Source organism: Acipenser ruthenus, chromosome 3 (assembly GCF_902713425.1).
Source record: "Acipenser ruthenus chromosome 3, fAciRut3.2 maternal haplotype, whole genome shotgun sequence".
Taxonomy (NCBI): Eukaryota; Metazoa; Chordata; class Actinopteri; order Acipenseriformes; family Acipenseridae; genus Acipenser; species Acipenser ruthenus.
In genome coordinates this window covers 71,665,410-71,689,728 of record NC_081191.1, presented here as the reverse complement: position 1 = coordinate 71,689,728, position 24,319 = coordinate 71,665,410, and the positions used below count along the sequence as shown (strand labels likewise).

The 24,319-nt window shown below is 38.1% G+C and overlaps 1 protein-coding gene across 1 annotated transcript in view; it reads left to right on the top strand.

Moving 5' to 3' along the window:
- Positions 1 to 24,319, top strand: part of LOC117394785 (putative Polycomb group protein ASXL3) — a 75,088-nt gene that overhangs the window by 11,506 nt on the left and 39,263 nt on the right. The window contains exon 2 of the mRNA XM_033993352.3: positions 12,450 to 12,532. Coding sequence (XP_033849243.3) covers positions 12,450 to 12,532 — 83 coding nt within the window. The remainder of the gene's footprint in view (positions 1 to 12,449; positions 12,533 to 24,319) is intronic.

Sequence of the window (24,319 nt, the reverse complement as noted above, 5' to 3'; positions counted from 1 at the left end):
TCCCATCCCCTTCCCCAGTCCATAATCAGGTCCATTCCCACATGGTCTTGCAAATCAGCTGCCCCCGCTGTACAGTATATACTGTTTTACAGTCCATGTGTCGTCTCTTTTGGCAAGTGATATTTTCAGTATCGTATAGTTCTGAATTAAAATACTTTTGTTGAAAATATAGTACTGTACCAACAAAATCAACTACAGTACATCTAAGTGGAAGCCTACTTCATTAAACAGTCCTTTCAGCTATGTATTTTTAACATTGTATCTAGTTTTCCCTGAAAAACCGGACAAGGGTTGGAACGAACCAATGTGAAATAATCAGATATGTGTCACACTTGTTTAACCGTCACTGAACTTTCAGAGGGTCAGATATGTGAGTGCTGACTATTTCAAAAATAGGAATTGTCACAGGGACAGTGAAATCCGTGATAACTTTGAAAAAAAACAATAATCATTACAGTAGTACTAGGTTTTCCCGAAGAATCTCCCTACAGTACTTTGTACTTTAAAGCAAATTTTAATATTTATGTCCAGTTTGTCATGTTATTAAAGTACAGTAGTAACCCCTGCTTTTGCAATTGATAGATGGCTTTTGCAATTGTGAAAAACTTGGTAAGGACCTCCTTGTCACAAATTATTTTTAGTGTCATATTCTCTCTGTTTGTTCTTTAGACGTTTTGCACATTTACATTTCTACATATTTATAGAATACTGCTTATCCAGTTGTGATGACAATTGCAACAAACAATATTTATTGGAGTGTCAGTTATTACATTGCTACACATCTAGGGAATTATTTAACCAATAGTGACTAGGCTAAAGAGTATAATGAGGCAGTCTGTATGTCCTACTTACATTTTTATACCTCCTCCCCAGTTTATCACCAAAGAAAAGAACCTCCAAGCCCCATTTCCACTGCCTGGTGCTCCTGGCTATGGCTGCCCACAGCAACAAAACAGTGTGTTTCCACTACTCGCCCAAGCAGCTGTGCGCAGCTATCTGGTCGGGTTTTGTGTCTCATAAACTGGCAACAAAGGAAGTGTGTCATCACATATCCAAGAGATGTTTAAGCTCTTTGTTTATGGCCATAATGAAACATGTGGAACTTGATATGTAAAAGTTAAGCGACGTTGGCCAAAAAATAAAAAAGGCAATTTTACCTACACACCAGTAGCTACATGGGTTATTAAGGCATTTCTTTAAGATGTATTGTTTTACGTTTAGTATTTTGAAGCCTTCATTTTTAAAAGAGAACAAACAAACTGAAAACTAAAAGAAAAATCATATGTAAATGTTTTCAGCTTCCATTGCTCGGACTGCTTTGTTCTAAACGCAGTGTTACCGCTGGTTTCTGTAAAACAAAGCACAATACGATCCCACAGTGACCTTTGACTCACGGCAAGAATTTCACAACACAGTTCTAAACTGGAGTTTAAACAATAACTGATTTACATTGATTTATTAGACGCCTGGAACAGATTCCAGACATAGAAATACAACTTATTAACTACATACCTGTACTGTACATTGCATTGAAGCTCAGTTTTGTCTAATGAAGACCTGAATGATTTTAAAACGCAGTAAACAGACATCAATTCTTTGCAATTTTAGTTGTTGAGACAAAGGATCTATCGAAGAAGGAGCAACTCACTTTAATAATTAGGTATGTTCATGAAGGTTGTGTGAAAGAAATAGCACATACCACATGCATAACCTAAGTGCTGATTCCCTAACTAATTATTTATGAAGAAGTTTTGCTGTATGGGACTTGATTCCCAGTTTTGTGTAGGGCAGTGTGACAGTGGTGTGAGTGTATAGACTGAACCTGATGCTTTTCAACAGCATTTCAGATATGTCAGATCTTTTTTTTTATTATTATTATTTTTTTTATATAAATTTAGTTGTCGCCAATTTTTTACCCCGGTTTTCTCCCCAATTTAGTATGCCCAATTATTATTTATCTTTATCCCTGGCTCACTGCTCGCAACCCCCCCCGCCCACTCGGGAAACGGCGGCTGGAACACGCGTCCTCCAAAACGTGCTCCTGCCAAGCCGTCATTTTTTGCACTGCAGATCCACTGTGATGCCACCAGACCTATAGTGCCGGAGGACAACACAGATCTGGCAGCTCCACTGCAGAACCACAGGAGCCCTATCGGCCACAGGGGTCGCTGATGCGCGGTGAGCCGTGGATTCCCCTGCCGACCTAAGCCCTCCCTACCCGGGCAGCGCTCAGCCAATTATGTGCCGCCCCCTAGGAACTCCCGATCACGGTCGGCTGTGACATAGCCTGGATTCGAACTCGCGATCTCCAGGCTATAGGGCACATCCTGCACTCTGCGCGGAGCGCCTTTACTGGATGCGCCACTCGGGAGCCCAGATATGTCAGATCTTTGAGTTTTTCAGCGTAGTGCAGTCACTGTGCAGCTTCATAGCAAACAATAACACCAGACATGAGTTGTTTATACAGGCGCAGAAACACTTAAAGCAGACTGTCCTTCATCTAGAGAGAACTGCTAACACACGGTGGCTGTATTGGTACAGAGCAATCAACATCATTTTCCATTATGAAGCTATTTTGGCTGTACTGCAAGCAACTATCTCACTGCAAAACGACAGCTCCACCAAAGTTACTGGTTTCAAAACTAGGTTAGAATCTGCCTCCTTCATTCACTTCCTTCACATGCTGGAAAAGGTGCTGGGTATAACAAATGCACTCTCCGAGCAACTACAGCAAAGCGGCCTTGTGTTGCAATGAACAGCAGACTTGATCAAAGTTACCGGCAATCAGCTGCATAAAGCACGATCTGAGTCAGAATGGGAAGCTACATTGGCGAAAGCAAAACTCTGTGTTGAAAGTGTTGGTGTTGCGATCAATTTCAACCTGGGCACTTCCACATCTACATCTACAGCTACATCCAGACCAACAAGAATCCAAAAAGTATCAAAACTCTTAGTGGACTATTTTACCAACTCCAATACTGCACAACGAAACAACGATGACGAGCCAACCAGCATTCACAATAAGATGATGCAGGCTTACTATGCAGTTATTGATCACTTCACTGCCGAGTTCAGTCGACGCTTTAAGTATAATGAAAAACCTCTTCAATCAATGGAAGTGTTTGATACCAAGTCGCCGAAGTTCATGGATGTTGACAAAATTGATGAACTTTCGAAACTGTACAGCACTCACATTAATGAGGTTGTTTTGAAATCTCAAACCTGTGTGGCAAAAGCGTACTTACATTTAGGACTATCAAATGCAGAGGACTGCGACACTCTCGCATTGCTTAACAAAATTGCAGACATTGCCTGTGGCATATTCAGAAGTTCTGAAGGTAAAAAATCACCCTTACCTTGCCAGGCACCACATCTGCCAATGAAAGATTCTTCTCAGTTTTAAAGAGAGTGAAAACCTACATCAGGACAATTATAGGAGATAAAAGACTCAGCCATTTAATGCTGATGGCAATTGAACAACAATTAGTTAAAACATTTTAGCAAACCACCGTAATAAAAGAAATAATGGTTTTATCTCACCCGATAAAGAAAGCAGTTCTTGCAGGATGTTGGGGTATGGTTAACCCCTGTATTTCTCCAAGTGTTGTCCACCAAACCGCAGCAAACAAATCCAAACAATAAAGATATATTGTATTTTGACTTCTTGACTAATTTTTGAAGAAATAAATGAAGCAGTAGTATATAGTCCCACATGAATGATATGAAAAGAAACACTCAAAACAAACAAATATCCTAAATAAAAGTTGGATTCTGAGAACCGACAAAATGGCGGTTGTCCTCATGGCTGCAGGACTTGCAACAGGACCTGCAAAAGGATAATGTAAAGGGGCAGGTTCTACATTACTTACGTCTTCCAGGCAAGGCAATGAAGAACACCATATAAGGGACAAAAAAAAAAGATTCATTCATTTTAGCATTTTCCTGTTTAGTAATATTTTTATTTGTATCACACTAATATGTGGTGGATGCCACACGGTCAAGTTGGAGCTCATTTGTGCTGGATATAGTACATTACAACACAAGGATTGATGGGGATAAAGCTGTATATGTTTTACTTCATAACTGTCGTTATTATGATCTTGCATAAATTGTTGCCTGTGGATTTTGCTTGAGGATACGGCATTCAATCACAAGTTTACTCATTTTGTTAAATATTTGTGTTGGTGTGGTGTCGTGTTGGAGTTTTGTTATTGTTTTATTATTCGCTTGTGACATGTTGATGTATCGGTACTTTGTTCATTAAATATGTGTGAAGAAGTCATGTTTTACCTTCTTGTGGTAAATATACTGTATATAAGATTAACCCAACATGAGGTGTTTCCTCTGATGAAACCCAATGAGCACCACTAAGTAATCAGGTTTCAAATTTGCTTTTTGCTTTTGCTGAATTGGCACCACTGAGAGCATTCTTGCAAAGCAATAACATAAGCATATTCACGTCTGTCTTGCAGCTGATTCTCTGATTTCCATCTGTAAAAGTGCATGTCACATTAGTGCAGAGCTTGCTCGAGCACCATCGAATCTACTGGTACAGGGTGGCTGAAGCAGGCGTCTGCCGAGTCTATGGAGATTGCTGCTCGGTGCTGCTCATGAACTTTGCAGTTCATCGTATAATTTAATACTAATCAGTGAAGCACAATATACATAATCCGGTAAACATAAATAAAAATCACAATACTCATACTTTGACAGTTTTAGTTTTTGGTTTTTTTCCCATTTCAGAAATATCAAGCGTTTGGAAACTGGTAAAAATGTAATTGGAATAGTCGAAAATACACATTTAAGTGTATAGTAATTGAAGAAGACATACCATGTGCATTCATTGTTTTTGCAAGTTGAGTTTATTCATCATGTGACTTCAATCACATGTCTCTGCTGAAACTCAACACGGCTTCTGCACCAATGAAGAAAATAAAATGCAATGTGAGGATGGTGGGATACTGTACTTAAAGTTTTGCTGTAATTCGCGTGATTATGTATGAATTAATACCCTTAAAAATCATAATGCCAGTCATAAACACATAGAGAAAAAAAAAAGCAAGTAAGAGGGCAACAATGGCAAAGCGCTGCATTGTTCTGTATGTGTGTGTGTGACATATTTATGGAATGTACTATGTATTATATTGGTTATTTATGGTTGTAATTCTAGCATTAATTAAATAATTTAGGAGTAGGAATAGGAGTGGTAGGGGTATTATTTTATAGTTGTCACCAATGTCTGCCCAGGGGCTATCAATGGAAATTAGCCAATCGGCTAAATTGAAAACACAGTGCATCTTGTGTTATGTAAATCACACTTATGTTATTATTGTATGTGTCCCTGACAAATAAATAAGTAAATAAATTATTTTATTTCGCTCCATGCTACCTGCCTTTTAATAAAGCTATAATTAGCAATGTTAAACCATGGCTGTTTCTTAATTGAATGTTATTTTCTGACGATGAAGAAATGAGCTCAAAGCTATTTTCTAGCTATACATTCCTTAAAGGAAACTGATTTGCTTTTCTGTGGGATGTAGCCACTACACTACACACCGTTGGTTTCATAAAGAGATTCTGTCTGGAGACACGCCTCTTGTTAAATCTTGCAAATAACAAGGCAGAATTAGCAAAGAAACAATTGGGGGGATTAATTATGTGTTTACATTTAAAAGGGGCGCTATTTAAATTACAATCAGGTAATACATAGCAGTGAACCTGTTTTAGAGCAACAAGTCAGTCAACACGCCTTTATCATTGTTTCATATTACTCTCACATGACATTGCTGGACTCTTACTAAACCGTTTCATATTTTGTATTGTTATTGTAATGCCAGCAATAAGCTAAACAGGTCTTTTCAAAACACCTTCATTTGTAGACTGAACTAAAGTTAGTGGAAGACTGTAAATATGATTCTCACAACTGTTCAGGACATTTGGTTTTCTGAACTGTTGTAATATAATTCTTAGGTTTTCCTGCTTATTTTAATGCCAGCAATGAGCCAAGTGATGTCTATAAACATTATGACAGGTTGAAGTGTATTCAGGTGCTTTACTTACTATTACAGTAACAAGAGTCTGACTGGAAAAAAATTTGGTAATATTTATTTACTTATTTTAACTAGCAACATTATATTTATGTTTAAATGCCATATTTAATTATTAATATGTTGATAAAAAGTGGGGGAAAAAATGGAATTTGGCCATATTTGAAAAACAGAATTTGGTATTCCCAAAAATGGAAAAATTAGTAGCCCATTTCAGGGCAAACTGACTGCATCAAGTGCAATGACGTGTACAACCAATGAAGCTGTTTTTTAATTTGAATTTGATCACATCTCGCGTGATTAGGCACATACACAGCGTGTGCAGTATAATCCCTGGTCCGCAGCGACAGTAGAAAAAAAGCAAGTTGTGCAACTTATGTGTGCCGACATGGCAGGAAAAAGAAAGATGCATGTATTTTTTGTGTTCTCTGTTAGTGAAAATTTGTTTTAATAAAGTGAATACACATTCATTGAATACATACTGAGTACAGCACTGCTATTGTGTGATATGCATGTAGAGGGAGGTGGATTGTGTAGATTTGCATCTCCACTTTGTGAAAAACTGAGATTTCCTTAAATGCTGTGGTCCTGACAGTAAAATACTGTACTGCAATATCATTTTAATTTAAAGCCCATTGCATGTAACACCACATGACAGTTAAACTAAGCACCCTCACAAGACAATCGCTTTTCAAGTATACTATAGTAAAATAGGATTCTGCAGCCTTGAGTAAACATAATCGTGATCATATAACAAGTTGCTTACACATAGTGATTGAGCACTATTGACATTTGTATACTGTATTTAAACTGCAGAGGCACGCTTTTGCTAACTAATCATATCGGTCCGCTTTTAAGAATCAACTGCTTATAAGAGTCAAATAATCCGGGATGGATTTGACTCTTATAAACGCAGTGCACTATCTATCTATATCGAAGGGTGGGACTTAAACACTTCCACAATTCAGAATTCAGAAACTTGCGTGGCTCTCTAAAATATACCCGGAGTGTCTTTCTAGCAACTGAAGGAACATAGGAAAAATAAATATATAAAAACTACTTGTTCGATGGGCAAAGTATAACGGCAAAACTTGTTGTCCGTCACACAAATCTTGTTGTCCCGGGCGTTAGGCGATACGAATTGCACGCCCTTGTTAAGCTTTTTTATTTTACTGATAATAAGCCTATATTAATGTGATAGCCATGAGGCCAAGTAATCAAATAACATATTAACCTTAATATTCTATTTCAAACAGTGGCGGCTTGTCTTTAAAGGCTAAAAGGGTATGTTGGTAGTTTCAAATGCAAGCTTCGTGTCGGTACAAGCCAACAAAACAACAGATGTGTTAGGTACAACTCAACTAGTGATTGTGCTGAGGTATATCACAGAGGGCTCTGTAGTTGAGAGGTTTCATGTTTTTTTTAAAGTTCGGGACCGAACGGCTGAAGGATTATCAACGTGGATTGTTTCACGTGGACTTTCTTTACAACATCTTATAAAGGCGAAATTCGACTAGAGTAGTAATTGAACACTCTGGACAAATTTGCTAAATCTGAAAACGTTGAAAGAAAACCATCCTGCAGAAGAAGCTAAAAACCCAAGCGAAACTGAACCACCAAAGAAAAGAATTCCATCAAACAATGCTGATGTAGCGAAGGAAGCATGTAACTATGATTCTGCAGGCAAAAGAATGCTTCGACAAAGTAAATCGTGTGATGTCATTTGATCTTATTAATTCAGAACGCTTCCATCAATTTAATGTGGATTTTCCCAATAAACAACTGCACATGGCAGTGAAGTGTTACCCAATGCTATGCAAAGAAAAACTAACGGTTTTCAGAAACCTTTCAACTGACAGAGATCGCCCTTACTTCCTCAGTAACAAAAGCAGAATCAGAGAGATGTTTCAGTACACTGAAACGTATAAAGACTTTCCTGCACCACACAATGACCCAAGCCAGACTTAATGTACTTGGTGTACTGTTGATCGAAAAGGAGCTTTTCGATCAACAGTAGCCCAGCCCCTCTAGTTTGTTAGGCTACCAACTGCCACCGATGTCAAATATACTGTAAAGATAGAAGATTGCAGTTAGAAGGAAGGAACTAAGGATGTCCTTTTCAGTTTGAGCTGATTATCTATTGTTTTATTAGCAGAAAATAGCTACATTTTCATTTAGAACCACAGTCCTTGGATAGTCTGTAGACACATATAATATAACCGCATTTGGTTTACATTTACACTTTTTCAAGGAAAACAGAAATCCATTGTATAAAAGTACTGTACAAGAGAACAGTTGTTTCTGTAAATGCTGCTGAAGAGACACAACTGCCCCTTTAAAGCTGAAGTAAATGTGTGGGTTGCTTTGGTATGCATGCACTGAAGCATTTTTTTTTTCTGCAGTGCTCTGCAGTTTCCTATTACCATGGTTATTGAAGACCATGGTCTGTCATCTACAGACACAGCAGATAAGTCAGCCGCTCCAAAACACACACAATCCCATTGCTTTTGCCAAACAAAATATTTGCTACAATTATGATTACACCAAAATACATTACAAACGTTACTGTATTTTAAACCTTGCTGTGGTATTTAAATGTTCTTTGTTGTACTTTGGATAACATGGTAACCAACAATATGGTATTACTGTATACAGCAGTGTGCACATTTATTAGACCTCCCCATTGCTCCTGTTGTGTAGCTTTGTTGTGCAGATGAAATCAAACCACACTGACTGAAAATCTTGGAAAATTGTCAAAATAGGCAAATTAGTGGTCTAATTTAATTGATGACTTTAATAGGCACACATGACATTCATTTAAAATAGTAAGAGAATGCCTAATTAAAGCACAAATTCACACATAATTGCCTGCTGTTTCTATATCACTGATTACTGACTGAAAATTGAAATGCTCACACCCAGAGGATTTCAAAGGATATAAATGGCAAATCTTGAGATGTTTTAATAAATATGCACACTACTGTATGTTGCGTTGCTACAGTAGCAAGATTTTGACCTCTCTACACTGAGTCCACAACTTATTTGCAGAGGTTAAAAATCTTAAAGCATATAATAAAAAATGACAGTTATGTAAAAAATGGCTTGCTATGCTGCAACTACAGAATTAGAGGTATACGTGTATCCACAGAACATAACACACATATTAATGGACAACTCCAATAAATGCTCCAATACTCTGAGCTAAAGAATTACTTTATCAAGTTCAGTCTCACTTGGGTAAGGGGCATCAAGATGTATTTAAAAATGTAAATGTGACATTGTGCCTCAGTTATATGCCGTTATTGTGAAAACAGTATGCATCCCCCTGCAGGGATAAGGCGGCACATCTTCAGGGGAAAAATAACTCATAGGCCTATATCTGTCCTGTGAGACTATGATCAATAGTCTACTGTACAGAATGTTAATATACAGTGAGAAGGCATCCTCTCTGATCAGCAGCACTAGGCTCAGTGGTAAAAGATAAAAAGACTGTAATAATAATAATGTGCATGTACATTTAATAATAAAGTGCATGACAGTGAGAGAGAGAGAAGTACAGTTTTACTGTTGAAGTTTCATTTAATGTTAGCACTTTGAGCTCTCAATATACATTTCTTAGACTCAGCTGTAGTTACAAATTTATTACTGTTTTCCAGTTTTATTTATTGTATCAAAAACATGACTGATTGCTCTGCAATTTTTTATGTTTGTAAACCTCCTCTTACATCATGTACATATTTTAGCTGTTAACATTATATATTTCAGTCTGTTGTATATTCTTGTTTTCATAAAGTTTTGTCACACCAAAAAAACTTTTTTTTTTAGTTTTAGCTCGATGAATTCTTTCACTTTTGACGTTGGCATTAGAATATAAAATTTGGGGTCCTGGCTCATCCAATTAAAGCGCTGCCACTTGGAGCGAAGGATGAGTCACACAGCTTGGACGGCGCCAGTTTGCGTCTGGGCTGTGCAAAGAGGCTGAACTTTGCTGGGGACCGAAGGGGGCGTCACATTGGCTCTGGCGCTCCCAGGGTGGGGGATGGGAAACCGGCAGGGATTGCTTCTCCTCATTGTGCAACAGTGAACCCTACTGCCAGACACAGAGCACATTCTGAGTGGAGAAGAAGCAGGGCTGATCTCTGTTCTCTGGGATCGGTAGCCTGCCCACCTCTGCTCTGGATTGCTCGGCATAAAAGCGATTCTGGCTTTAGGCTTGTGAGATCGGAGGATGCTCACACGGCCTGTGCTGTGTGTGGGACTCGCTGTGGTGAGGATAAAAAACATAATTGGACATTAAATTGGGGAAAAATAAATAAAAATAATAATTGGTCACTCTAAATTTATTTAAAAAAAAAAAAGAAAAAAGAATATAAAGTCTTTCTTTTAAGCAAACTTGGGATGACTTCTATGTGAACAAGAATAAAATTGTTCTTGTTTATTTACCACTATTTTGAATGCTGAATTTGCCGTGGCTGGTGTTGATGTTTATTGTGATTTTTATATGGTTGAATGACATTTACAATGATATTTGGCACCCATAATAGAACATTCTTTACCGCCTTCGTAATGTACTTTTCTGGAGGGATTGCCAATTTGGTTCGATTAACATCGTTCCATGGGTAAAAATACGTCAACCAGGGGCAATTGAAGAATCATCATCTTACTGAGACCTGAGACTGAAATACACTTCCCTATCTCCTATAATCCCCTTGCAAATCTCGTGTTAACATTTTGTATTTTTTTTATCACACAACTTTAAAACGCACGGGCCAAAAATTTAAGAAAAAAGTAGTACACCGCTACGACTTCTCTGAATATTCTCAAAACAGGTTAATCTTATAATATACATTTTTATGAAAGTATTTTAACACAGATGTACTTCTCTTATAATAATTCTAGTCATTATAGCCTTTTTGAAAACTTCATTGGTTTGGAGTTAAGAATTGTGTTTCTTTTACATATTTAGTTTAAACTTGAAATTCATATTACAGTAAAGCTATTGGGTCGCATTGCTAAGTGAAGAGTGATAACCTCTTCACACATATTAATAGTACAAAATTCAACAAATAAACAATGGAATTAGTCTTAGCGTAACATATTGGCACAACTTTTGCACAGCGCATTAACAAATCTCTTTTGTGCTAGGAGGGAATCTTAAAGGAAACATTTAACAAATAATTACAATAATTACATTTAACCATCATCTGAGATAGAGAAAAAAATCAAGGATGACAAGTTGAACGATAAACCTACATCAATTGTAAACCCGGGTGGCCACGATTAGTTAAGTAAAATTGGAACGTTTCCGTATTAACATTTAAAAATCTTACAAAGTCGTTGTAAACACCCTTTTTAAATCAATGCATGTTTAATTCGTAGTCCGGTTCTTATGATGCATGACATCCGGAATATTAGCATAGCCCCTCTTTATTTTATCATAAAATGACACTTAACTCCATGAAAAAAAAAGACAGGGTGAAGTTTTTTTTTTTGTTGTTTTTTTTTTAATAATGGTGCTACTATTCATGTTGTAAACATAGTCATTGATGCTTATAGATGCCCTGCAATAATTCTTTTAATGTGTGACCTAACAAATCTATTACAAAATTAATAAAAGTCACAAAGGGATAAAAGTCATCCAGAAAGTTTAATATAACAAAGCTGAATATAATGTGACATTGGTTGGGAAGGTTTCTTTGAGGTCAAATTATCAATAAGAAAGAGGGGGAGTGGGAGTGAAGACTCAAGGTTGTAAAATAATAACTGCACACCAGGAAGGTTTCTGCTCTATTTCACGACCAACACCTGTTTTATCCCAGCAATGATGGAACCTTTTTATTCTGTGCTGTCCTAGAAAATCCAGCGTGTGCAGTCAAAATAACATAAGCAATAAAACCGGCAAACTGTCTACTTCCCACTGTGTAGAATGTGAAAATAAATGTGCAATGTGGCCAGAAGTCATTCAGTTGCTCTTTCTAATAATGTGCTTTACAATCTGCCATTGAAAGCAGGGCTGAATAAGAGACCTTCTGAAGCAGGGTCAGACATCAGATGTCAGGCCTCTCATCTTGCATTGAAAACACAGATTCAACTCTGGAGTGTTAAACAGCAGTTATTATAGACTCTGCAGCCCGCCACGACTGGGGTTGATGAATTCGTGAGGCCAACCGCCCCAAAAATGTCAACATGATGCTTCATCACCGCTCTTTTTAATGTAATTTGGCCCTCAGCTGAATGCAGACTTCTGGCCAATGAAATGGGAAAATGAGCCCCTGTGGAATTATAACTGAGTGAGGCATGTGTACAGTATTTTAAAGCCCTAAGCCACTGTAACAGCTGTAAATTCCAGTTTGTCTTTCTGTGTGTGTGTTTTTTATTTTTATTTTGTATTCTTTTTTGTAGGCACTAGAAAAACATCCCAATACTCAGATGACTGCAAAGCAAATCTTAGAAGTCATACAGAAAGAGGGACTAAAAGAAACCAGGTAAGTGTGTTTTTTTGTTTTGTTTTTACTTTGGTTTGTTTTATTGGTCATGTTGATCATTAAGGTACTAAGTGATAGAGCATTATACCTGGGATACAACAGGTGCAGCACAGGAAATGGCGGTTTTACAGATCTCCTTTTGTGTCCCATCACATTGTATTTGAACCGTATCTATGTAGTTCTTCTCTTGTGTTTGCTCTAGTTATACATTTCCATTCCCTCTATACTTTTTATTGCTTCAGAATTATGGTGCAAGTTATAGGCATGCTTTATCTTAAGGTTGGGATGTACTGGAATTCCAAACAATGGTAACCATACAATATATATATATATTTATATATATATATATATTGTATTCTTTGAGCTAAAATATATATATATATATATATATATATATATATATATATATAGTATGTGTGTGTATATGTATGTGTGTGTATATATATATAGTCATAATTGTCATTATAGTGATAGTGTTTGGTGTTTCCCATGGTAATCCAGAAAATTGTTAAAATGTTTTTAAGAAATAGCTGAAGTGCCTGCAGTTTTTTTCTTTCTTTTTTTAAATTATTATTTAAAATACTTTTAACAAGCATGCAAATGTACATCGACAACAGTACTTTTAAATCAAAGATGTTAAGGGTGCTAACTTGAAGCTTATAAAATAATATGAAATTGATTATAAAAGAGACACTTGAAAGAAGACAAAATAACCACTTGTCTCTCATTGCAAAACCATGATCTTTTAGGAAGCTTAGGAAGATCCATGAACCTGCTGTTGCTGGATTTAAACAGATAACTCAGCAGAGTAGCATTTATTTTTTTTCTTCACATCTTTGCTGAGGCTAAAACTCTGCAGGAAAGGTTTTTCCTTGTGATATGAATTTGAGAATGTGTACCATTACTAACTTTGAAACTGCTACATGCAGACTACTAAAGGGCTATTAGTAGTGAGTGATGAAACTGTATTTTACTGTTTTAAAATTATAAAGGGATTTTGCAAACCATTGTTTGTTGAGAACCAAACCACCCCGGGCACTGAGATCTGTCTGTAGACAATACAGTACATTTGTCAATGTCTAACAAACAGTACTGCATTCCGTTTCATTAAGTATAAATAGTGAATGGCCAAATGCATTTTAAACTAAAATATTCTTTTTACATCACAATTCAGTAATTTAATGTATCCCTTGATTATTTAATCTCACTTCCATTCTATACGATTGTACAGAATTGCCATTTATAGGTCTAATGCTACTTTACAGAACCTACATTTATGGAATTAATTTTCTTATATTCTTTTCCAGCAAAAAAACTTTTTTACCACAGGGTCTGCTGAATTTCTGAAGTGAGGTGGTTTGATAAATGTCCATTAGGCGTGTGCAGGTATGCAGATTCCCTGTGCAACTGTGCTTGTGTCTAAGAACTTCCATTTACTAACTCACGTTATAGAGAGGGCAGAAATTATTGCACACAGTTTTCTCTAAAACCACCTCAATTCACAATTAGGAGAATTTTTTGAAGTAGACCCTGTGGTTGACAAAGGACAATAGTTAGTGAGCAAATACAGCAATAGATGTGTTACGTGTGTGGGTAGTCACTGGAAAATACTGACACAGACACAAGCCTTGGTGTTGATATGCTGCACAGGCGCGAAGATTTAATTTTAAACACAGAGCTGACACTAGGGTACCAGCAATGGATACACACTAGGATATTAATAAATTATGAACTGCATGAGCTGAGCATTAGACAAAACAGCTATAAAACAAAAAGTCTAATCAATGACAAATCAGACTTAAGTCTTGAGTACAACAGACGGTTGGAAGGGGTCAGGTGAGGGGGGGTTCAGTTTAGAACATGCACTTAAAAAGAAATGCATTTACAGTCTTGTTTCAATCGGTATTTAGTGCCCATTAGATAATTGCCCTTGCAAGTGAATTCCCAAAGTGAGAATTCCCGAGATGTTTTTATAAAAAGTGTAAATCTATAAATGCATGGCTGCCAAGTCTAAGTTGCCTGTGACCCTCTCTTTAACCCTTATTTTATACCCTAAAGGTATTGGAAGAATATGAATTACTCAGGTGCAGGAATTATGGGACAAAAAGAAAGGGGCCTTAAAATGTGAGCTTGAAGGGATTGTTAGCACAGCCAATCAATGTTTTCCTCTCATACTTCACAAGCATATACCAGTATATAAATCACAGTATTTCAGGACACACAAGAAGGCTATTAATAGAAAATGAACATATTTGTTATGTTTGTTTATTTATGCTTGAGTTTTTTTTTTCAAGGGAATAGAGAGTCACCACATAGGTAATGTGACATATTTAGCTTTATTAAATTAAAGAAAAATAGTTATACTTTAAGTACATCATGTATTTTCCTGTTAGGCCATTAATAGCAACCTTTTCAATGCTTAAAAACTGTAGGTCTTTGTGGCAAAGTGGTCTGTAGTGCACAGGTGTAGAGGTGATGCAGTGCTTATTAACAACAGTCCAACAACAGTTCAATGGTGAAAACAATGCTTTATTAATTGCTTTTAAATAATATTACTGACTATACACAACAATGTGTACAGCCAGTCAAAACCATGGGGTTCAGTCCCAAAATAATAACAACAAACACACACTTTAAAACACCTACACGATCACCAGTCCAACAGTGAGTGCTCCGGGTGCAAGTGGTGTTGTGAATACGATACGTGCTTAACAGTGGTGCAGTGTAGTCCGGGTTTGAAGCTGGCTTATCAGCGACAGACCCCGGATATTTAGATCGTCTACAAATGACAAACACGAACAGTTAATAGACAGACAGTACAACACTAAACACTCACAGTTTCTTTTTACTCCTCATGGTCAGTCCTTAACCATAACAGAGGAACAGATCACTTTACTACATCCCCTGATATACCTTCAGTCCCGCCCCCTTCGGTAGCGAGTGCAATCACGTCTCCTCCAATCCATGACTGACACATTGCCTACCGTATTAGGGCAATGACTTCTGGTATTGTGGCTCCGCCTCCTTCCTAGATAGCCGACTTCCAACTGACTCTGGAATGAACTGTCAAACCATCCAGTCTGGGGCACACTGTTCCTGTTACACAGCGCCCGCACAGGTTGGGAGGGAGATTGTTGACTCGGATTCATTCACTCTCTGTTACAGTCTTGTAATATTGTAACAAACTGATAGAAATACATGAATACAAATCAGCCACCCCCACAGTTTGGAAACACAAATAATTAATGAAGCTCAAGTGTCAAAAAAAGAAACAATTGCGACTGAAGAAAATACAATCCCGTTGCTTAGAAAGGTGTATTTTGGGTGCTTTAAGCTTACCTTTCATAATAAATGCATATTCTTACAGTACATATTAACAGAAGTAAAGGCCCCCAGGTCTCTCTGCAATTCGAGCACTGGTAGCAGGTTCAGGTATTCATATTTCAGCATCAGCAGAAGTAAAGAAGTAAAGGGAAACAAGGATGAAAACAAATCAGGTTGGGCCCTGGTACTTGGTAAATCTTTTCCCTGTCTTGGGTTGCTGTAAAAGGTTATTTGTCTACCACAGTGTGTGTGTTCTTGATTTCTTCTTTTAATCATATGTAAATCAATATTGCATTTGAGGGATTAGTTCATAAGTCTTGCTGGTTTTTTTCTCTCTAACAGTAGTCTAATGATTCTTAAATACTATGTATACAGTCACATACAAAAAAATAATAAATTACATTACGTTACCTGTAATTTGTTTTGGCGGGAGACTCGTGACGTAGGGTAGTGTGTAACACTTGCAATATATGAAATTCTGTATGAAATCAATAATACTAAAGTGTGTATTATCATGAGATCAAACACAATTTAAGACTCCATTCGGTAGCAGTTTAATCCATTCCAGGTTCTGTTGTGAGTCTTTAATTATAAGATACCTGCAAGCCCGCAGGCGCCCGGCCAGTCTACAGGGGTCGCTGGTGCTCGGTAAGCCGAGGACACGCTGGCCGACATAAGCCCTACCCACCCGGACGGTGCTCGGCCAATTGTGCGCCGCCCCCTGGGAGCTCCCATGTCGGCAGTGGAATAGCCTGGACTCAAACTGGTGACGTCCAGGCTATAGAGCACATCCTGCACTCCACGGGGAGTGCCTTTACCGGATGCGCCACTCGGGAGCCCTAATGAGTTTTATTTATGATCATGTGACATCCCTTTACATGCATGTAAAGGGATTTTTACCTGTTTTTACCTTCATATCTTGAGTAAGCCTTAAATTTGTTTCGCCTTATTTTATAAACAGAGTTGACAAATTAAGTTAATTGTTCATCCCTGGTCCTACCTTTAACTCGCATTTCATTCTTACAGTCATCTAATTTATTGTTGTGCTTTTGTTGTTTCCTCCTCTAGTTTAACTAGGGGTAGGATGACTACTAATTTTATAGAGTCGAATAGTAAACTAGTTGACTAGTCAGGATGTAGCACACACAGTTTAATTTTTTTCATTAAGTAGTTCTCCGATGCATCAGAGATTAATAATCTTACATCTCCTCTTTACCCGAAATGATGACTTCTATTTTGATGATTAAAGCGGAGAGAACTGAAGTAAACATGCAGTTATGTAACAAACTAATTTGTGAGTCATTGTAAAACCAACCGGAAGAAAAGACAGTAGAAAGGTAGAAATTCAACTATAGTACTGCATAGCCATAGCGAAAAGCAACAAAGGCAACATGTAAAGAAAAGAAAACGCATTGCTGTTTAACCGCTGTTTTTCGTAGAATTATTTAGCCTATGATCAGAATTATTGATTCATATTCACGCTACTGATTATTATTATTTTTTTTTTTTAAACAGATTTAGTTCAGGCAATATGCTTATGTGTTACAGCAAACAGCAGAAACACTCATATTCTGTTCTGATGCAATAGCATAGCCTACCATTGGAAAATAATAATAAAATGAATAAAAACTTACCCTGGTAATTTTTTTTTAACGTGGGTAACAAAATCAAAGCCTTTCATATAAGAAACAGCAGTGTGTCTTTCAGACATAATTGTAGTTTGCAATACTTCAGCTGCCGTGATTCCGTTATGTAATGTGCAGTTACAGTAATGTAAGCATCCATTGTGACCGATGTCCAGATATCAGTTGTGAGAGAAATGCTCTGTGTTTTAAGTCATGCGGCAAGCTGGCTTTTTACGTTGTCATACTCGCATTGAATTTTTTTCCGTTATTTCCTGTCTTTCATTTGTTGGACGCTTCAAAAGTTCAGAATTTTTTTCTACGTATCACTTGCCTTGACTACAGTACCACTCGTTGCTTGACTTTCAGCCGACAGGTTTAATGGATGTTTTCCTCTGAGGTGCACATGCATAGACGATGTGCTTTGGTTGTATTTAAGCACTTTCTGACAAAGTGTGCATTGTACTTCACGTTTGTCTTCATGTTTTTTGAAGTACTTCCACACTAAACTAGTTTGTTGCGTTTCTTTTGATGCTGAAGTACTCATATCGGATGTGTCATCCGTCATTTTAGCAAATGGTGTGAATGGTCACGTGACATTTCCAGTTAGTCGAATACCAGCGCTGAGGTCCACTACACTCAAATCTAGTCGACCATTTGGTGCTACCGTTAAGTTTAACAGAAATGTCCTAACAGATTTTATTTTCAGCTTAAAATACCCAGTGTGGTGTAGTGTGGACAGGGCCTTAGTTGTGAAAGCTAATTCACTTTTTTTTTTTTTAACTTACAACATTATTTTCACATGTACTGTAGTCTCCCAGGCTGGTGTTTGCTGATTTATTGCTATGTTCTGACTCTTAACCCAACATTTTATACATTATCTCTCGTTCACATTTACTCTCTTTTTTTCCAACAAACTCTTGTACTCTAGAATCCCTATTAAATGATGTTAAAAATAAGGTATCAGCAAGATAGAAAACTAGACAAAACCAGTTTGAAGACTGCCTAACATAATATGTATTTCCTTTTTTTTATTAATTTGTTTATTTTTACCTGTATCCTTCTGCATTTAAAAACTTTACTGTATACAATGCACTGGCAGAGGCATGAATAAAAAGGGGAAAAAAAAGCTCTGGCATCTGTAATAGATTTTACTTTCAAAATCAGAAGACAAAACAAACTATCTGATACAAAGACATTTCAGATGCCTGTATCACATCAGTAGCAAGGTCTACTATATATTATAAATCAGTTAGTTCACATTTTTCTGAAACAAAACTTCTTTATGCACACATGGGTAAAAAGTTAATAAGAGTTGCACTACTACATTACAAACAATTTCTTGCAAACAGTATAAGCAAGCTTGAGGACGGTCAAGCATACTTGCATTTACCAGATAACATGTATAAAATTGCCTGTATGGGGAATTTAATAATGAATGCAGAATGCTAGTTTTTAATATGATATATGTGTGTTGTTGGGTGTACTGTAACTTGTTGGGGTGAGAAAACATAAAAATAAGACTGACTGATTATCCAAATACATTTTAACCAGAAGAAATATACAGTCGCAGGGGCACCCTACACTTATTATATCATAATTAAAGGTAACAGATTAAGGACAAGCATTTAGTAGACTTTAACCAATTTTAATAAAACAAAAAGCAAAATACATAATTTCTTGTCATTTAACAAATAATCTATAAAAATAAAAAAAAAACTTATTTCATTTAAACTATTCATTCATGACAAAACCATTGGCACCCCTGCTTTAGTATATTGTGTGTCCTCCTGTTGCTTTTGTTATGTCTCCCAGACATTTGTGATAATTCTTAACCAGTGTGTTGCATCTTGTTGTTGAAATCTGGGCCCATTCTGTCTTGCGTATTTCCTTCAGCTCAGACAGATTGGATACACAATGCTTGGCTACAGCTGTTTTCAGATCTGTCCAAAATATTTCTATTAGATTGAGATCTGGCCATTCGACAACTTTTATCTTAATCTTTTTCAGGAATTCCAGTTGACTCAGCTGTATGCTTTGGGTCATTGTCGTGGTAGGGTAGGCAGGGACATGAAAGCCCACATCGACGCAGACAGAGTTGACAGCTGAGTCAGACAATCTGCTGTGTGAATGTGCAAGAGTGTTTGTTGTTTTTGGTGTGGCCCAGGCTGACAGTGGCCGGGAATAATCGTCCCAATAAACCATGGATTCGAGTACCTGCAAATTGTGTTTGTCTCCTTCCTTCATTTTCCACCGTACGCTACAATATTAATTTGGCTTGTGGGCATTGTAAATCATTTCGGGACCAAAAATGTCAATATTCGTTGTAAGGCGAAACACAAATAACGTGGTCTCCAATTATGGACCCCGACAACCACGTTATGACGGGGTAGCACTGTAGTTACTTCAGATGTACAGTATTTGATAGTCTGTCTGTCATCCTTGTAAACTGCCCCACAGACTGCTTGTAGTATTCCCCTATATACTAGCAACATCCTGACTAACTGCTGTTTTAAAAAATCATAGTTTAACCGCTGTCCTCTTTTAAGCAAGCTTAACATTTTTATGATCTCAATTTGATTTTTTTCTCTCTCTCTTTTAAAAAGAGATACTAAGTCATGACCAACCTAAATCATAAAATGATATAATGATGGCCTGTATTAAATAGAACTGAATGGACACAGCTAGTTACTTGCTGTGTTTCTTATGTCATGCATGTAATAATTCACCACTTTCAATTTCACCTGAGTAACTCTGAACTGTCATGATGATTATGAATTTCCATCTTGCAAGAACACTGACATTATGTAGGTGGGTAGTGTTAATATTAGAGGATCGATATACAATCTTGTAGATCATTTTTAATGTTTTTTTAAAAAGCAAATGCAATATAAACCAGTCACAGAGGGATACCTTCATATCACATATGCTGGGCTACCTAATAATTCATAAGTGCCATAGGCACAAATGAGCTGTGAAAGGTCTTCTTCGTAAGGGTTATTGATGTTGTATTCCACTGGAGGCCGTTAGATATTCTTTGTTTTCCTTTTAGCTCTTGAAAGTGTGTATGTCTCTAAAACAATATGTATCTTCTGTATAGTATAAATACATGTTAATTTGGATTCATATGTTGTTTTTTTCTGACTTTATGTGAACGAAAAGACACAAATTTGCCTGTTTTCTCATTGGAAATAGGTAAATTTCAAAATATCACTGTCCTGGTCACAAAAGCAAAGTTTGTGGGGAATACTAGCCATTTTCTATACTTTTGAGGCATAAGCAATTAGGAAATAACACTTACTACCCAGGAACCAAAAAAAAAAAAAAAATTGTTACACGGTGATAAGTTTATCTACATATCTTTAAATATGTATTTCATTGAATAAGCGACATATCACATGTTTCCCAGATACATAAGTGTTGTAGTAGTAGTAGTAGTAGTAGTATTAGTAACTTAGTTACTAAAAATAAAAATAGATTAATGTCTCATAGTTTTAGGAACCCCACTCTCCCGTTGTAGTGGTGGGACCATTTTTTGCATTCAGTAGCCTAGGCCTTCTACTATATTACCCCAAATGGATGTTTCCAAAAATAATAAAACTTTTGGCATCTAGCAGTGATCACCATCATAAAATTAGTAAAACATTTAAATTAATGATTACAAAGGGCCTGATCATTTCCCCTCGCCTAAACAATTTCTTATCTACCTATGAGACACTTTGGGCCTCATTCACTAAACGGCGGTAAATGACCGGAATTACCACGTGGCAGGGTGAAGCCACACAATGATTAATTTGCAAATTGTCACAACGTGCAGAATTCAGCAGGCAGAATTCAACACACAGAATTATGTATGACGTTTACACACACTGTATTATAGTGTGTCTATATATATATATATATATATATATATATATATATATATATATATATATATATATATATATATATATACAGTGCCTTGCAAAAGTATTCAGACCCCTGACCAATTCTCTCATATTACTGAATTACAAATGGTACATTGAAATTTCGTTCTGTTTGATATTTTATTTTAAAACACTGAAACTCAAAATCAATTATTGTGAGGTGACATTGGTTTTATGTTGGGAAATATTTTTAAGAAAAATAAAAAACTGAAATATCTTACCGTTAACTGAAATATATTACCATTTGTAATTCAGTAATATGAGAGAATTGGTCAGGGGTCTGAATACTTTTGCAAGGCATTGTGTGTGTGTATATATATAATATATATATATATATATATATATATATATATATATATATATATATATATATATATATTACGCATATATATGAACATGTATTTATTTATTTTATTTTACAAATCAAAACAAGAAAATGTAAATAAATAAACATCTGAACAGACATTGGTTTATATATATGGTGCTTGATAGAAAAGCTAAGTACGGTTCTGAGTTTGTCACAATGTCAGATTGAGGAATCTAAAGTTTACGGACCAGGAGCTAAATGTATTAATAGAAGAAGTGGTGGGGAATTATAAAAAGATTTTTGGTGCTTAATCAGCGAGAACATTAACTTCAATGAAACACTTTGAATATTGCCTGTGGGATGCATGGGCACACGGTGGTGATCTGCACCTTCCAGGAAGAAGAGGAGGAGGAACCGGTCCAGGAGAGGAAGGTGGGGAGAAGGAGCAAGGGGAAAAGAGTGGAGAGAGGAGAGAAGGTCTGGGATGATGGCTGGGAGGCATTTTTGAGGCGCCTCGCGGCGGAAATGTGCCCCAGCTGTGGGGAGTATGGCCACACCCTGGCTATCTGCCCCTCCCAGTACCAGGAGGAGGAACCAGCGCCCAGACGGGGGGAGCACGAGCGTCCAGCGCCCAGACGGGGGGAGCACGAGCGTCCAGCGCCCAGACAGGGGGGGGCACGAGCCACCAGCAGAGGGAGACTACCTGCTATTTCCATCTCCACCAGCAGAGGGAGAATACCTGCTGTTTCCACCTCCAACAGCAGAGGAAGACTACCTGCAGCTTCCACCTTCACCACCAGAGGGAGACTACCGGCAGCTCCCACCTCTATAACAAAGGGGAGAAGTGGAGCTCCCGCTGCCGCCTTATTGGCCGGGGGCTCCCCTGCCATTGCCTCCTGAGGGTCTGCACCTGCTGTTGCTTACAGAGGACCGCTTCTGCCCTGTTCAGCACCACTTGGGGTTGCCTATCCCGCTCCGCCTGGGGTTGCCTTTCCGCACCGCCTGGGGTTGTCTGTCCCGCACTGCCTAAGGCTGCCGAGCCTGCAACACCTAGGGCTGCCAAGCCTGCACCGGCAAGGGCTGCCGACCCTGCACCGCCCGGGGATGCCTCCACACCACCGCCCGGGGATGCCTGCAACACACCGCCTGTGGAGCCTTTACGCCTCTGGAAAGTCCGGTGCCCCAGAAAAGGAAGCCGTCGGCTACAGAGCACGAGGGAGAAGTGGCGCTCCAGCTGCCGCCTTCATGGCCAGGGGCTTTCTCCCGAGTACACCACTGAAGCTGTCGCTGTCAGAGGATCCGGAGCAGTCGCTGTCGGAGGGTCCAGAGCTAGGAGGAGAGGAGCAGAAACTGACGCTGCCTCCACTAGATGAGGGAACAGGACATGATGCTGGCATTCCTCAGCAGCCACTGCATAGGCTGCTGAGGGGAGCATGGCAGAAACCAGCCCTGCTGCAGCTGCTGCGAAGAGGGCCAACTCCAACCCGTGCACCATACCTGTTCCTGATTCCTTCATTGGGAGAGAAGTGGAGCTCCAGCTGCCGCCTTACTGTCTAGGGGCTCCCCTCCCACCGTCCCCTCAGGGTCCGCACCTGCCGTCACCTTATGAGGGTCCGATGCTGCCGTCGCCTACAGAGGGACTGCTCCTGCCCAGCTCTGCTTCGCCTGGGGTCGCCAGAACTGCTTTGCCTAGGGTTGCCAGCTTGCTGTCGCCTGCTCACCGTCGCCTGGGGTAGCCTGTACACCCCCACTAGGGGATACCGTCTGCATGCTACTAGCCGGGGTTGCCGGTATGCCATGGCCCTAGTTGCCACTGGTGGGCCAGAGGAAGCCTCCCCCCCCCCCCCCCCCCCCCCCCCAGAACTTTGAATGTGACTTTGGGGATTTTGAGGGGGGAGGTGGCCGTTGAGGTCATGTGTGTGTATTATTATTATTATTATTATTATTATTATTATTAGTAGTATTATATATATTTGTATATGTGTGTGCGGACAGACGAAAGCCATCTGACATTATTGTTTATTGTAAAGTGTAGCTGGTGGGGATGGGGTTAAATCCCCATCCCAGTAAAGCCCCTGGGAATATGGCTGGAGCCTTAATAAGGTAATTGTTTAATGGGTAATTAAGGCTCCAGTCACAGTATAAAAGACCCACGCCGGGCTCCGAGCAGAGAGTTGTGAGGAGAGTGAAGGATAGTAAAGGGGCGTTCACACCAAACGTGCCGTGTGGTGTCAGTGGGAACTAGGTAACAATTTTGTTTTATAACAAAATGACATTGTATTGTACACCCTCAAGTATAAACTAAAGCGAAAATATTATTACGGTCTGTTTATATGCCTTGTTAACCAGTGCATATAAAAATAATGTAATAATACTTTTGCTTTGAAAAACGTTGGAAAATGAACAAGCAGAAGTACGGATTTGTATTTAAAAACATAATTAGATCTACCATTATTAATAATAATAATAATAATAATAATAATAATAATAATAATAATAATAATAATAATAATAGTTAAATCCACTAAAAGACAGCCCTGTAGATATCAGAACACAGGCGTGAAGGTTACGCTTAAAGCACAATAATAATAATAATAATAATAATAAT